General features: G+C 47.5%; 1 protein-coding gene across 1 annotated transcript; it reads right to left on the reverse strand.

The window, feature by feature from the left end:
* Positions 1-1,608: 1,608 nt before the first annotated feature.
* Positions 1,609-14,541, reverse strand: IGSF1 (immunoglobulin superfamily member 1; the record flags this gene model as incomplete). Its single annotated transcript, XM_079726988.1, has 18 exons — positions 1,609-1,744; positions 1,900-2,023; positions 2,419-2,697; positions 2,817-3,104; positions 3,302-3,589; positions 3,781-4,068; positions 4,834-5,121; positions 5,727-6,005; positions 6,266-6,556; positions 6,932-6,964; positions 7,061-7,131; positions 9,026-9,146; positions 9,483-9,761; positions 10,231-10,524; positions 10,769-11,053; positions 12,969-13,256; positions 13,609-13,934; positions 14,468-14,541. The coding sequence occupies 18 exons, from the start codon at positions 14,539-14,541 to the stop codon at positions 1,609-1,611; spliced, it is 4,032 nt and encodes a 1,343-aa protein (XP_079583114.1).
* Between the last annotated feature and the right edge of the window lie 2,317 nt (positions 14,542-16,858).

Below are 16,858 nucleotides of genomic sequence, written 5' to 3' on the forward strand. Positions count from 1 at the left end.
AAGGACTTCTATCCTAAAACCAACGACCAAAAACAGGCCTCCCTCCAGGGTTCAAAATGTACAGCTTGATTGAGGGTTAGGGATGGAGAGTTTGAAGGCAGCTAGTGGTGTTTGGCAGAAAGCAACAATTAGGTTTTCCTAAATTCAAATGTAAAAGCATTTTTGCAAAGAATCTTTAGAAACACTATAAGAAATTAGTATATGCGACTAATAGAATCTCATCAAATGGAAATCAGTGTGAGACTTTGTACTTCTACATTCCAAAGAGCTTAATACAAATTAGTCTATAGTACTCAAGAGTGTTTCATTCTGTAAGGATTAAGGGAAATGGGATGCATTTTTTTCATTAAGTTGCTGGGTAAATAAGCTTCCTGATATAAGAATATGGGAGTTGTTTTCTAAATTTTATCGTAACCAAGGATAAATAACTCACTGTGTGCAGCACCCTTGTACATTGCTCTATTGAACAGTGATAGCTTAGAATTAAACAGTGTTGGGAGGTAAGGAAATTTAGGGTCAGATGTGAAGGGGTTGTGACCTCCTCTAGGACCCATAGGTCAATTCTTCTGAGGTCTTGAACAGGTTTAAGGAATTAGGTAAGCCCCCTTCCCCAATACAACCCTCCTAATGTGTACTGGATTCTCACCCATGCGGCAAGTTGCATGCTGATCCAAGGAAAGAGATCAGGGGCTCAGAATGTGAGCCAGCCTCCATTTGGAATACTGGGAAGGAACACTGGGACAGGACACTGGGAGGTCTCCTGCTCTAAACCAATCACCTCACTTGCTTACTCACTCTTTGAGATCCCACCACCAGAGAAAACAGGGCTTTCTTTAGGGAGGGGCAAAATATTCAGCTTTTATCAACCTTTCACACCTAAGAGTGAATTAATGTACACCTGTGGTTGTTAGGTAAGGGCCACAAAGCACACTTTGCCAATTTCAAAGTTCTGTAGTGGACTAATCCTAACATTGGAAAGCAGGTGTACTACAGACCTAGAAGTAACACAGTAGAAAGTATGTAACTTCAGTGTTTGCCCTCCTCAGGCTCAACTTGGAGAGAATATTGCCATTCATTCATTCTTCCATTCATTCAAAAGTGAAATGGAAGGATGATGGGACATTCTGTTCAATTACCACGTCTCAAACCAAAATGGACATTTTGGAGCCTTCCCTCCTCCCCAACCCCATCCTTGAGCTCCTTTCTCTGTACTAGCAGCACTGTGCTCTCTTATCCTGCCATGGAGATCCGCTCCAATACACCATTTTTGCTAAGTGTTAAGTGGACAACAAACCAATGGAAAACCACTGCCATAGTTTTTGCAGTTAAATAGTGAATACTCTCTTTATTCAGAAGAATATATTTTAATAGAATTTCATGCACCAGTAAATCAGTACAGTGAGGAGGAGTTACGAGGGCAGGGAATCTCTCTTCAGGAAACATCTCACCCTGGTAGGGCTCTCAACTCCTAAAATCCCCTTGACCTATCTCAGGCGATTAGTGGCCAAGGAACAGTAGATGGGGTAGACTCCCAGGGAAACCAGTCAGATTTGCAGGTCTCTGAGGATAAAAAAGAGGAGAGGAAAGCTCTTGCCAAGGAGGAGATTATTATACTGGGACTGGCAGTTCCACTGAGGTTCCCTGAGAGATTGATGAGGGAGAGTTGGTATTGGTGCTCAGGTCTCCTTCTTGGTTACACTCTTCCAAGGCTATGGTCTGGTCTCTTCCATCTGTCTCTGAGCCTCTGTGTAGAGAAAAAGACATGACTAAGGGAGGATCCAGAGCCATCAACCTGAAAACAGGTTGCATTGTGGGACTCAGATTCTAGAGGAGCATATGGACCATTGTTTTAACAGAAGCCCCTGGGTTCACAGAAGGAGGCTGACATAAGGCAATTACCTGGTTCGGAGTCGAGGCCACTTCTTCCACTCTATGGCTAGCACCACCCCCAAAGCTACAACCACCACCACGATCAGGGTACTTCGGACAATGTTCCCCAGAGTGCACTCCTGAGCAGCAGGCCCTGTGGTGATAAAAGAGCAGAAACCAAGGCCATAGAGATCAGTGCATGTACGTTCCCCTGGATCTCTTGTTGCCCCCTCATCTGGCCTCCTCCGGGGTTCACTCAGGAACCATATGTTGAGACTGCAGATGGGGTGGTCAGAGGCAGTGCTTATGCTGAGGCAGAAGCAGCCCTCCTTTTGGGGGGTGGAAGAGGCCTTGAAAGTATCCTTCTCACTATCTTTGAGTGAATCTGAGGTTCCACCTCCTTACCAACCCTAGGAGAAAGAAAAATGACCACACTTGAGGTCTCTGACTCCAAACCCCTCCCCCTCCACGTTTGGCCTGTCTTCATGGAGACTATCTCTGGGATCCCACGTATGTCATGCCAGAACCATGGAGGGATTATCATCTCACCTGCTGCCCCCACCAGCTCCAGGGGATCACTAGGCTCTGACCAGATATCAGGGTAGGCCTGCAGACGGTAGCTGCAGCTATAGTTTCCAATGCCCTTTCCTTCTACGTTGTTGATGACAAAGTCTCCATCCTCTGAAAACTGCTGAGGTGCTTCTTCTCCATCATGTTCCAGGACAAACTCCACACCTGGCAGGGGTCCTCTGCACTGAAGGGTGATATCCTTTCCTAGCTTGAACACAGTGCTGGGCCAGGCTGACAGGGAGGGTTTAGGGGGCTTATCTGCAACCAACCAGGACACAGAGTTAGAAATGGCCTTGAACCCAGCCCTTTACCCCCTTAGGGCTAACTACTAAGAAACTACAAAATCTAGACCCTTACTGAAATCTCCAAGACCTTACCAGTCACCCAGATCTCCAGGGAGTCACTGTGATTAGAAGCTGCAAAGGGAGCAGAATCCAAATAATAAACACAGCTATACATCCCAGAATCTTCACTGCTCACTGCTGGCATCCAGAAGTCAGCCCTGTACCCTCTTGGCCTCTGTTGCCTTAAGGGCTCTTGAGTACCCTTCTTCAATAAGACAAACGTTGAGTCTGGCAGTTCCCCTTGACATTGAAGAGTCATGTTTTCTCCAGGGGCCACCATGGGACCAGGCTGGGCTAATAGGCTGGGTTTGGGGAGCAAACCTGGAAGAAATTGACTCTTGGTCATAGAGAGGTGGCCACTTTCCAGGGCATCACTGGAGTCTCAATAAAGAGGAGAGACTACTGCTTGCCTCTCCTTGAGCTCTTGGAAAACCGTTTACCGTTTCCCATGAACCATCTGACGGCTTACTCACTCTCTTCTATACTCCCCTGCCCACTCCAGAGCATCTTCCCCTTACCTGTGACTATGAGTTCCAGGGTGTTGCTAGGCTGTATCTTGATAGGGCTGGTCCAGTCAGGATGGTAGCAGCAGCTGTAACGACCTATGTTAGCACCAGATATATTGGTGATGGGGAATGCCCCATCAATACTGATGGATCCCCAGAGCTGCACTGAAGTGGCTTCTATTTCTTTGTGTAGAATGTACCCTACTCCATGGACTGGCCCTTGGCACCAGAGAGTAACATTCTGCCCCATGGGAACCACAGAACTGGGCTCAGCAAACAACCATGGCTTGGGGAATGTGTCTAGGAAGAGACCAAAGATGGAAAGCGGTTAGTATGCAAACTTATCACTGGCTGAATTAACCCTTTATTTTTCTCCTTCCAGACACAACCGTTCCCCTCCATGGCCAAGCCTAGCCTTCCAAGAGGGATCACCCTCTCTAACCCCTATTCCAGTTGTCTCTGTCCCAGTCCCATGTCTTGCCTGTCCTTACCAGTCACCCAGATCATGAGAGGCTTGCTGAGATATGATCCCCTGTTTGACATAGTGGTCTCATAGTAGACACAGCTATAGTTCCCAGAGTCGTCTGCTCCAACAGTGTGGAGGAGGAAGTCAGCCACGTTCCCTGATGCACTCTGAAACTGTAAGGGAACCTGGGTTCCCTCCTGCAAGAGGGCAAACCTCATGCCCTGGAAAGCCCCTTGGCAGCGCAAGGTCACATTCTTCCCAGGAAGCACCACAGGACCCGGCTGTGCCAGGAGAGTGGGTTTGGGGTAGAATTCTGAAATTAAAGAGATCACAACATGAGAGAATCCTGCCCCCGACATTCTGAGCATTGTTTCTTTAGTGTTATTAGAAGAAACAATATATGCTTATTGTAGAAAATTAGAAAATACAGAAAAAAACCTATGAAGAAAATACAATTCTACCGCTCAAAGATAACCATTCGTTCTACATTTTTATGTATTTATTTCCCATTTATTTTTTTGTACATGGCCATGTCATTGTAGCTATAACTATTTGCATAATTGGGCCTACTATATGCAAAATTGTGTAGTTTAATATTTTTCACTTTATATTGTAAATATTTTCCCATGACGTTAAACAGCCTTTGAAAACTATCATTTGTAATGGCTGCATAATATGCAGTTGACATTTCAAGGCCTTCGCCCTTTCTCTGAGGGCCATCCAGCCCACCAATCTCTGACAGCCCAGCTAAAGAAAAAGTGGACATTGGGCCTAAAGCTCAAGGCCAAGTCACAAAAAGATTTCAGAAATAGGGCAACATGTGAAACACCCCCATCTGCCTCATTTCTTTCCCCAGAAGTGAATTATTTTCCTCCCTCTTCTCCTCTTTCTCATCTTCCTGTATTAGTGATCATATAAGCAGCTGCCTTACATGGACTGTTTACCATGTGCCAGGCACTGTCCTAAGCACATTCTTGGTGACTTTTAGAAGGAGCACTTCTTCCTCTCCCACTGACAGCCCTCCCGCCCACTGTCCCAGAGTCAGTACCACCTCCACCTGCATTTCCCCACTCCTGACCTGTCACCACGAGCTCCACAGGGTCACTGGGCTCAGACCAGATAGCAAAGTCATAATAGCGGCAGCTGTAATTCCCTCCATCACCAATGCCCACCGAAATGATCAGAAAGTGGGCTGCACTGGCTCCCGGACTCGCCCAAGACCTGTCACTGGACGCTATTTCACTTCCATCTTTGTAAAGAATAAAGCTCATTTGCTGGTGGGGGGTGGAGCAATTGAAAGTCACTCGGGCACCAGGAGTGACCACAGGACTGGCCCATGTCTTGAATAAGGGCTTGGGGTACATTTCTAGAAGGCAAAAAACCAAACACAATACAAAACCAAATTAAGAGAAAAGAAAGATTGCTAATATAGCAAATATTGGTTCCAGAAAGCTGCTTTGTTTCCTATAGTGTTTCATTCAGAAGAAGGTGCATTTAAAAGTCAAGGCAAAACCACTTTGCAGATGAACTTTTCACAGGGACCCCTCGTCCCACCCCTCACCTCCTCCAGCCGAATCCTCCCTGTCAGCAGAATGGAAGCTAGCTAAAAGAGTGAATTGTCACTGGAGCTCTGCTGATTCCCTGAGCCTCAGTTTGCCCATTTGGAAAAGAAGGGGAAATGGTACCTGATCCACCTCCTGTGAATATTTGCTCTATAGCTAAATGAGATAATTGATATGAAAATAATTAGAAAAATTAAATCACCCTCTACAAACCCCAGCTATTAATAACGATTATGGCTATTAATATCGTGCAGCCAGAGGCCCTGGCACTCCCAGCGCCACGCCTGCCTGGCTCTAAGATTGGACACAGGCTCCTAGGACCAGCAGCAAAGTTTGCTGTGAGGAGAGGAGTGTCTGACCCAGAGCTTCGCTTCCCCACTCCTCTCTCACACACCCCTTTCAGCTCTACCTTTTATGACAAGCTCCAGGGGCTCACTGGGCTCAGACCACTTGAAGGGGTGCTTTTCAGTGTGAGTGCGGCAGCTATAATTGCCTTCATCTTTATCCTCCATTCTTTGGATTGTAAAGAAGGCTTCTCTCCCAAGGGCACCAAGTTGCTGGACAGGTTCCTGCACTCCCTCCTTATACAGAGCAAACCCCATGCCTGCCAGCCATCCTTTGCACCGGATTTGCAGTTCCTGGCCCCGAACTGGGGGGGAAGCAGAAATGACAGGTTTGGGGAGGATGTCTGGAAAACAAAACGGGGACACGCGGAGTCACTTTGTCAGCACAGCAGAAATCCATCCTGGACTGGCCTTTGCCTCTTCCTGTCAGTCTTCTCATAACTCTGTTCCCCACCCCTCCCCCCATTTCAGTGCCCCTCCTCTCCTACAGGCGGCAGAAGCCCCTTGGGCTCTGGGTCTCTGAGCATTCCCCATCCCTAGGAACAGTGCTGGAGTCCCAGGGGCACTGGGGATCACTCTGTGAGGACCCTCTGCCTTTTCTTACCTGTCCCCACCAGCTCAAGGGCCTCACTGGGCTCTGACACAGCCATCTCCTCCCACGAATGGCAGTGGTAACTCCCGGTGTGGCTCTGGGTCAGGGCTCCAAGGGGGAAGGCAGCCCGGACCTGCTCTGAGGCCGGGCGAGTTGCAATCCACCCGGTCCCGTCCTTCAGCAATACAAATTCCTTAGTTGAGCCAGAAGGGCTTCTGCACCAGAGGGTTAAGTTCTTCCACGGGGCCAGAGGGAAGTTGGTCTCTGCCCACAGCTCAGGCTTTGGGGTTGGCATGATTATTTCTAGAAACAGCAGAGTTAGTGAAGCCATCCTCCCTCCCCCTCCCCTTTTCCTTGCCCTTGAACACCCTCCCCAGATCACACTGCCCACCTCCCCTTTCAACCTCAATCCAAACTCTCTCCTTCTCTCTGCAGGTGCTGGGGAAAGGGGAAGCTGATGTCTCAGCTGAGGCTCAGAAAAATGCAGAAGCTTGGGGGAAATTTTGCAGGCAGAGAAGCAGAGTTGGAGGCTGAGTTTTGCCAGCAGCTTTAGCAAGTGCCCCTTCCTGGCTGTCCTTCCCTCCCAACCAGTCACTCCCTGGCCACTGACACTGACACTTTGTAGTTATTTCGGATCTCCAGGGAGGAATGTCCCAGTCTGGAGCAGGAAAAACTCACCAGTCTCTTCTGTCAATACCCCATTGCACAGTCCTGCAAAAGAAATTGCTGCCAGGGCTTTGTCCCCTCCCCCACGGGACTTCACCTCGGCCTTCTGCCCAGGCCCCTTCCCCACCCCCTTGTACTCACCACAGCAGAGAAGAGCTGTGAGTATGAAGAGCATGGTGACCCCTTGAGCTGTTCCCAGCAACCAGGCTTCTCTAGCAAGACCAGAAAAGAGATGAGAGGAGTTGCTGGGATTAAGGGGAGGGCGGAGAGAAGGGGGCGGCAATTTATGTCATTGGCTTACTCACCACCCAATAGGGATTGGATATGGCCAGGATAATGGGATATAATCTTTTCTGACATGGATGACTTTTCTTTTTGAGGCCTCACCACCTCCAAACCTCTTGCTCTTTCATGACCCACGTGCCCCCCGCCCCCTCCCCCATCCCCAGACGATATCAAATGTCAGGTCCCCAAGGCCCCTGATTAGGCTGTTGCTGGAATTGAGATGTCAGATGTGAAAATGCCTTTGTAACTCCAGCTCTCAGAACCCCTGGAGCTCAGTGTGATCGGCAGCTCTGGGTGGTGGGTGTGGGGGTGGAGGGAGAAATCTTGGGTGTTTCTCAGTCATCAAGTTTAAGTTGGGAAGCAGTTTTTATTATGGCAGTATTGGTCCTCCGACCGACCTGCCTCACCTGCCTTTGTTATGGAAGGGTTGCCTAGGCAGCAACAGTGAATTACCAGAGGATTGTCAGTGCTGAGCTAAGCTTGTCAGAGAGTGGGATCTCTCTACCCCCACCCAGATTATGACTAGAAATGTGCAGCATGTTTAGGTTATGGGTCCTGTAGAATTAGATTATACTAAGCCAAAATTCATTTGACATTTTTTACTTAGAAAACACTGACCCTCCTTCCTGGTCAGGAAAACATGCTTTTCAAGCTGCATTCTCTGAAATCTGGTTTCTGAATTCATTCTCTGATGCAGTGGTCCTGGGCTGAGGTGGGGCACTTGAAGCTACATTTTTTTCTAACCCCTGCCTTGAAGGTTACCCCGGTGTATGTGGAACTCAGGATAGGTTCTGTGGAGAACTAGGACTTGACCCCCATTGAAACTTTTTGAAAGCTCAAAGGGTAGTGGTTTTGCAGAAAGTTTAGGTGGCTCCCTTCTCATTACCCAGCACTCTGTCCCTCAGATCCCAGGGGGAAACACAGGCACACACAGTCATAGAGTCATCATCCATTGTATATTGAATACTCCCAGGCACACGAAGTCCTGTGATCATGGTGGGGGAGGGGTACAGCCAGGATCACAAGGTGGGGGAAAGTAAGCAAGGCATTTGGGAACAGAGGCCCCACCAAGCTAGGAGCTGTCATTTCTCTTCTCATTTTCAGGCAGAATAGCCTGAGCACAAGGCCATAAGGATCAGGGAGAGATGGAGATGACCCAGGGGACACAAAAGGATAAAAGTAAATGTCAGGAGAACCTGTCTGGCTTGACATTTTATGTGTCAGAGGAAGCAGTCTGATTCCCTGGCCAAATCCATTCCCTCATCAGATGCCCACCCAGGCTAAGGCTATACTCTCAGAACACTCTGCACAGTGGTTGGGGGCCAGAGTGGCAGAGAGACTGGTTTCCATAGCAGCTAGGATGGACTACAAGGCTTGCTAGCCCTTGAGAGCTAGGGGTAAGGGTGAAAAGTTGGGATGGGAGTTGGATAACATCCTGGGAGACAGGACAGCATGGCTTCTTACAAAAAACGTTCAATTGAAGTTAATGTGGAAGACATCAATCATCTCTGAGAGGCAGGGTGGCTTGGGAGGGAGATTTGGGCACCCTCCTGGGGGAATCAGTGAATGAGGTTCTGATTACTTCTCCAGGCTCTGGGAAATATGCATTTCTCCACCCTCTGGCTTGGGTGCTGACCCCTCTGTGAGGTGAAAGAGAAACTGCTGGAATGAGAAAGTCTTATATCTTAAGCCCAGAAGGTAGAGGATACAAAGGGTGCCCCCCTGTGGCTTGCCTCAACTGGAGTATGACCAATTCCTGAATCTCTGGGGAGCCTGAACTCAGCTAGATTGAGGAACAGGGGGTTGGGACAAGACAGTTACCTGATTCTGAGTCTCCGACACTTCCACCTTATCCACAGCTCTACCAACAGCAAGGCACCAAGCTGCATGATTAGGGACAACCTGATAGCCTCATTCAGAATGTAATTCCAGGTGAGAAAGCCTGTGGCCAGAGAAGACCAAAAGCAGGGACCTTGATGGGGACAGGGACAGTTGAATACATTCATGGGGGGAGGGGGATCTGGTTACTGCAGGTGAAGGGAAGTTGAGACAAAAGTGGCCTTATTTTCATGAAGAATAGGACCCTTGAAAGTATCCTGCTCACTGCCTTTGAGTGACTGTGAGACCACTCCAGAGGAAAGATGCCCAAACCCAAGGGCCCTGACTTACAAGCCCCCAACTACCCTTTCCACATCCTTCTGGGCATTGCTCTGGGATCCCAGGGGTATGATGGCCAAAGCTGCATAGGGGGCATCCGTATGAAGAGTGTTCCTCTCACCTGCTGGCCCCATCAGTTTCAGAGGCTTACTGCGATATGACCAGATGTTAGGATGTGCCTCTATGCGATAGCTGCAACTGTAGGTCCCCGTGCCTTTCCCTTCAACATTACTGATGATGAAGTCTCCATCCACTGAGAATTTTGGGGATGTTGCTCTTTCTTCCCATTCCAGACAAAATTCAAGTACTGGTTGAGGTACTCGGCACTGAAGGGTGATGGCCTTTCCTAGCTTGAACACGGTGCTGGGCCAGGCTGACAGGGAGGGTTTGGGGGGCTTATCTGCAACCAATCCAGAGACCAGAGTTAGAACAAGTGACTTTGAACTCAGTGCCTCCTCCCTCAACAAATGTTTCTCAGGTCCTTATTTGGCCTTCTCTTTTTTTTCACTTCCACTAGATCACTGGTTTCAAAATTTGATTGTGCATCAGAACTCCTTGGCCCATTCCTTGATTCTCTAAAGACTCCTAAGTTCCTAGCTTCAATCAGAAAGACCCATACCTGTAAGTTTCCCCTGGTCTTAAGGAAAATAACTTTTCTAGGGGTCACGATGGAGCTTGTCAATGCTGATTGACAGGGCTTGAGTATCAACCCTGGGAGAGAAGGTACCTAAAGTTTTTGGAGAAAATTCTACACCACTCTCCTAGTGTGTTTTTCTTGGGCTCATAAATCCAAGAGGGTACAGGGCCACTAGCTCTTTCTTATAACACTGTAATGATGATAAAAACAAACAATAGTTGTTAGCACTTGCCTACAACCACAAGCTCCACGGTGTTGTGTGATGACATCCTGATGGAGGTCTTCCAGGAGAGGAGATAGTGGCAGCTGTAGATGCCAGCACCACTATAGGTCACATTGTTGAGGAAGAATGACTCATCATCACTGATGCTGGTGGTATCCAAGAGCTGAAGTGTTTTGTCTTCTCCTTTCTTATAGAGTGCAAGCTCCACTCCATCCACTGGCCCTCGACACCACAGGCTCACATTCTGACCCATTTGGACCACAGGACTGGGCTGAGCAAGTAGCCAGGTCTTGGGGAAAGTGTCTAGGACAAGACCCAAAATATAAAAGGCTAACTGTCTGACTTACCCCTCCCACTACTTAGGGTTCTTTTTCTCTTCCTCCAGTCAGTCCTCCCTTGGCAAATCCCATCCTAAGCTCACTTATACAAATTCTGCTCCTTCCCCCACCATTAGCCCCGGCTGCATGATTAGGTTCTCCGGCAGGCCCTGAGCAAGTTGTACACCCTTAGCCCCTACAACAGGTCCCATTGCATTTCCCTCTCTTACCGGTTACCCAAATTTTCAGGATATCACTAAGGAGTGAACCCCTGGATGACTCATCATAGTAAAAACAGAGGTAATGTCCAGCATCGTGGATGTTCAAAGCCCGGAAGAAGAAATATGCCTCATTTTTTAATGGCCTCTTGCGGTAAAAGGACTTCTCCAAATCTTCAAGCCTTATTAAAGCAAAGGTCATTCCACAGATTGGCCCTTGGCACCTGAGATTCAGGCTTTCTCCCGGTGCCATGATGGGCCCAGGATAGGCTGTCAGAGTTGGTTTGGGATAGAGTCCTAGAAAGGGAAGAGACCCTGAGTTAGATGTAGGATGATTCTTCCTTATTATGTTCTGGTTTAATTTTCCTAGTTTCCTTAGATAGAAAGTGATAGCTGAAGTTTACCCTCTGCTCCCTCTTCCTTCCTTGAATCTCTGCCTCTTCTAGGAGGTAATCGAGGGTAAGTTCACTTATGCCCCTTCCCTCTCACCAGACTCTATCAGCTCCACTGAGCTCTAACTACGTGTAGGGTGTGTCTCAGTGGAATATCTACATTTGTAATTCCCTGGATCTTTAGGTCCCTGAAATGCCAAATGTAGTTCTTCAAACCCCCCAAGAAACCAAACTTCTGAAAATGACTTTTATTCCATCTTCATAAAGCATGAATGCTACTGCAGTATTAAGGATGGCTTTTGAACACATTAAGTTCACAGAGGACACTTCCCACAGGGGATTGAAAGAAGCCAATAAGGAGGGATTGGCCAGTAAGTCTGCCACCCAAAGAAACCTCTGTTAATGGGGTCACACCCTCATTTCCATGTATTGTTCCTCCAAAGAGATTAAACTACAAAATAGAGGGCAAACCTCACTCCCAAACCACTCCTTCTTACCCATCCCAATCCCAGGTAGGCCCACCCACCCATTCTTGGAAGGATCAGCTCTATCACATGCTCATTAAGCATTTAGGATGTGTCAGGCATCGTGTAGGTCTAGGAATATACAAGTAAAGAAGATAGACACAGTCCCTGTTAGCCAAAAGCTCATGGCCTAGTGGGAGACACCAGCAAACAGGTAACTGCAGAAGTGTGTGTTAGTGGCATCTACACTGGAAAGACATTCGTACAACAAACATCCGTAACACGCAGTTCAAACAGACAGGCTTTTGTTCTTTGATCCTCAATAAAAAGCTATACTAATAAAATTAATATCTACCATTTATTGAGAACTTATATGCCAGGCACTGTACATATATTATATTTAGGCAAATCCTCACAACAACCCTGTGAGGTAGGCATTATTATTATACCAATTTTGCAAATGAGAAAACTGAGTCACAGAGAGGCATCATACAGTAGATTGGATAGATACTGTTATTCCATTTTAGAGTGGGGGAAATCGAAGCACAGAGGTGAAGTAACTTGCTCAATATCACACAGGGAGGCAGTGTCAGAGAAACTAGGATAGAAACTAGGATTACTGCTTCTAAGTCCAGGTACTTTCTGTGGCACCACAGCTTTCCCCAAGCCTATTTAACTTGATGAGAGAGCTAAAGCAAGTGTGGCCAATTCTGTCTAGAAGCATCTGGGCCATGGGGTGGGGGAGTTGGGGGTGGGGTGTGTGTCTAGTGTTTGGGCATTGTGGGGGAGGCTTCTACTGTGTTTAAAGCTTGGTAGTGCCTTACTGGATCTGTATATACAAGACTAAATTAATTTATAAAGTCATTTCTAAAATATGAACTATCACTTTCTTTGTCATTTTTTGGTTTACTTTTATCACCAGCACTAGCAACTCATTCTATTTTCCACACTTAAAAATAAAAATCAGAAATAGAATAAAAATACTTTAAATTTAAAAAAAATCAGTTTACAAGGCTGCAGTGGCAGTGCCTGGCACATATTAAGTGCTCAATAAATATTAGCCTAATGAATGAATGAATGCATGATTTTCGACAAATAGAGAACAACAAAGCTGTGATGAGCTGAAGCTGCTGGACATTTGGCTGGACTCACTCACTAGCCAAGTGATTGGCTCCCAAACATTTGCCTCATAGCATGTGTGATTCTAATTTGCATCTCAGTAAAATGTCAAATGACTGTAGCTCATGGGCCTTGCAGAGAACTGGGCAAGGAAAGTAATGTCAGAAACCCTGGCTCATCCAACCATGATCCCGGGGACAACGATCATCAGACCCCAGCAGCCATAGCCACACCCACCTGCCACAATCAGCTTCAGGGGGTTGCTGGGCTCTGACCACAGGGTAGGGAGCATCTGGATATGAGTGCGGCAGATGTAAACCCCTTCACTCTCAGGTGTCATGTTGGCAATGGAGAATATGGCCACTGTCCCCGTTGGGACTTGGTAATCCACGGGTTCTGCATATCCCTCTTTGAACAGCATGAATACCAAATCCTGCAGCCAGCCATGGCAGAGTATGTTAACATTACATCCAGGAAGAGGGGAGGTCTCAGCCTGGATCCAGAAGATGGGCTTGGGCAGCTGGCCTGGAAGGAGAGAATGCACTGGTATTCAGGTAGAGCAAGGGTAGTGCTGCTCAGGGAGCAGCAGAGCGCTCTACTTAAATGAGTCTTCCCTGTATGACCCTTATTTGTCACCCCTTCTTTCCCCATCTAGGGTATCCCCTATGTTGAGAGCTTGCCCTCTAGATCTGTTCCAGCGTCTGTGTCCTCACTCTGCATCTATAGAGACTAGGCACTTATTTACTAACTGTGGAATGCATGCATTATACATGCATGCATTTGAGGCAAACTAATGAATTAAACCCTGCCCTGGGAAGGCAAGTTTGAGTCCCACGAGCTGGAGTTTATTCTTGATTATCTATCTCTGTCTTCTTACCTGGTGCCTCCAACTCTAAAACTTTACTGGGCTCTGACCAGCCTGTCTCCTTCCAGTAGCAGCACCTGTAAAGACCTGTATTGGACTGAGTAAGGGCACCAATGGGGAATGAAACTTGGAAGGTCTTGTGGGAAGGGCGGATCCAGGTCATCTGTGTCTTATCTTTCAGCAACAGGAACTTGCTTGAAATCCGAGAGGGGCTTTTGCACCAAAGTGTGATGTTCTCCCAAGGGGCCTGGGGGTAGTTGGTCTCTATCCACAGCTCTGGTTGAGATTGCATCATTGCTGTCATTCCCAAAGATAACAAAGATGTCAGCAGTCCAACCCTCTCCCTCCCATAACATGCCCCTCCAATGTCCCTTAAAATTAGCCCCAACCCAGATTCCTCCTTTTGTCTTCCCTTGGGGACAGGAGTGCATGCCTTTATGGGGGGTGGGATAGGGACCCCAAGATATTTGTTTAAGGAATTCAAGTGAGTTGGGGAATGAAGTGCAAGTCTTGCTTCCTTTCCATCTGAGACAAAGTTCTTTACTATTTTGTGGGAAACCAAGTCATGAAGTAAGAGGTCCTGATTCCCAGCCAGCTCAATCTGGAAACTGCCCTTGGGATCTCAAGGCAGTTATGTCCAGGGCCATGGAAGCAGGTCAAGGTCTTGTGGCCTTCAGGAAGGAAGGTCCTTGAGGTAGCAGGACTCACTTACCTATTGGTGTCATACCCAGACTCAACCCTGAAAAGAGAGATTATGGTAAAGGAGAGCCCCTCATTGTTCCCACCCCCCCTCAAACCTCAATATTCTCCATTCCCTCCCCATAGGGGTAACTATGACAGGTTCACTTGCACTGCCACCACTTCCTTGTACTCACGAATGCAAAAGAGTAAGAGAGTGAATGTCCGCAGCATGGTGGCCCCTTCCCCTGGCCTGTCCAGGGTCATGGAGCCTCTGGAGTCTTGAAGGGCTTTGCCCCTCACCAGGTGGTGAGATCTAAAAGCAGAAGTGTTTTTACTCAGGGGACTGATCCTGCTTCGGAAAGTTTAGTCTGGATCAGTAAGTTGCACCTGACATCCCTCCCTTCCTTCCACTCCCTCACTGGCATGCAGGGTTACTGGCTACTTCTTCTCTTTGTCCCTTTTCCTCACTTCCCCCTTCTCCCACCCAAGGTCTTGGCTGGTATCTACCATGTCAGATTTATTGAGATGTCTGTTTGTCCATGGGATCTCAGAGGCCCAGAGGCCTAATCCAGGCCAGCAGAAGCCACATGGTATGAGGGAGACGGGAGGTGTAGAGAGTCACCTTTTCAGATCCTTTACTCATACATATATATTTTTGTCTGAGTACTTCAACAACCTAGCAAAGGAAGCGTTTCTACCATCACCATTTTGCTGGCTAGGAAACTGAGGCTTAGACAGGATATAATTTGCCCAAAGTCAAAAGATATTAAATATCAGAGGCAAAATTCAGATCCATGTTTAACTCTAATGCTTATGCTCTAAAACCAGTATTTAAACTTTCAGAGGCAGCCGTTGCCCCCTTTCTCACCCTACCTCACCCGTACCATCTCATCCCATCCAGGCCTCCCCTTATGCAGAATGTCAGAATGCTTCAAATCTAATATTACTTTCATTCTTATTTCTTACCCCCCAAAATCTCAAAGCCTCCATCTTGAGTAGGTGTTGGGGAATCAAATTACTTGAGCTAATTGATATAAGATGCAAATGATTTATTGGCTGCCCATAATTTATAAGCATTCTTGTTCATTGCCCCTAAGGAAAAAAAAAAGAATTGTTTGAATTTCAGGGAATATGGCAAAGATATTTGAGTTCAGCGAGGCCTTCTCATTTTCTTGAAAATCACTATTGACCACAGGCCCTACACGTCCATAAGTAGACCCCTTACACTTGTCTGCCTCTCCTACCCCACCCCCTGGACCCAGAGTATCCTTTTGCCAAAGAAAGGCATATGCCCATCACACAAACTCAGGCTAACTCTGTTCTACCAACTCTCTGCTCAGAGCCTGAGGTTCTGGCCTACCCCAGCTGTTTAATTCTCTTTCAACACAGTGGGATAAAGGCAGCACCCAGAAGAGAAAGCGGTGATTTTGCTTCCCCAAACTGATCCTGATATTGAGGTCCCTAATTTGCTCCAGGAGGGATGAAGGAGCAGGAAAAAAGAGGAAGATTCAAACACCTGGGCTGTAGGAAGCAGGTGGACCGTCAGAGATCCAGGGAAGCACAGTTTCCCTTTGCATTTCTTACTTTGCATTGAAGGATGCTCAAATTACCCTCTCTGAACTTTTCTTATCTATAAAGTTGGGGAATAATATATACCTAGCCTTGTTGTTGTGTTGAATCTGAGATAATACATGTACAGTGCCAGGCACATAGTGAACATTTCATTAAAACTTGGCTATTTTTCTTCCCAAAGGGGGTATTAATCTGGGATAGCACCCTAAAGATGCTCTTCCATCTCACCTCCTACAGACTCTTGCCCCCACTCCTCTCAGGGTCAGGCCCAGGCCCAGGCTTGGGTGCCACCCTGTTGCTTTGTTCCCCTGAGGCTTTGGGCCAGAATTTATTGGGGGAACTCAGGTTTTACTGCCAAGGGAAAGGTTCAACCTGGGATTCTGCCCGGGAATGCCATCTGAGATTCTAGCCTTGCCACTTGGACCCCTAAACCAGGGTTTCGCTTCCTGGGGGCTTGAGGGGAATAAGGGAAGCTGGGTTTCTCAGCATGGCTGACCCCTCCGCAACCTACTAAGGAAACTCTACCATTTATATCCAGCCAAAATGATGAATCTTCTGTCCAGGGAACATTGGAAGGAGCTGCAGGCTTCAGGTTAATTGGCCACGCCTATTTTGGGCCTTTCACACTCCCCCCGACACCCCCAACTTCGGCAGTCTAGCCTTTTCACCCTTCCCTTCTACTCCACCCCAAGCACTTTACACACCCTTAGGCAGCGCCGCAGTGCTTTGGAGGGTGACAAACCTGAAATGTCTAATGGCTCGCCCCCTGCATAGCTTTGAGGGTTCCAGGAATCAAAGGGGTTGGGCTCAGCGGGGTGCCGGGTACATGCTCCGCTAAAGGTTTGGAGGGAAGACTGAGAAGGAAAAGGAAAGATATCTACAGTGCCCAGAGATTCTCAGTGAGGCACGGCTGGGATCGCGGAGGGAAGGAAAAAGGGAGGGATGAAGGGGGTGGGGGGAAAGACTTGGGAGCATTTAGATTTACGGCAATTAATTACATTAGGGAGAT

Source organism: Hyperoodon ampullatus (assembly GCF_949752795.1).
Source record: "Hyperoodon ampullatus genome assembly, chromosome: X".
NCBI classification, from domain to species: Eukaryota; Metazoa; Chordata; class Mammalia; order Artiodactyla; family Ziphiidae; genus Hyperoodon; species Hyperoodon ampullatus.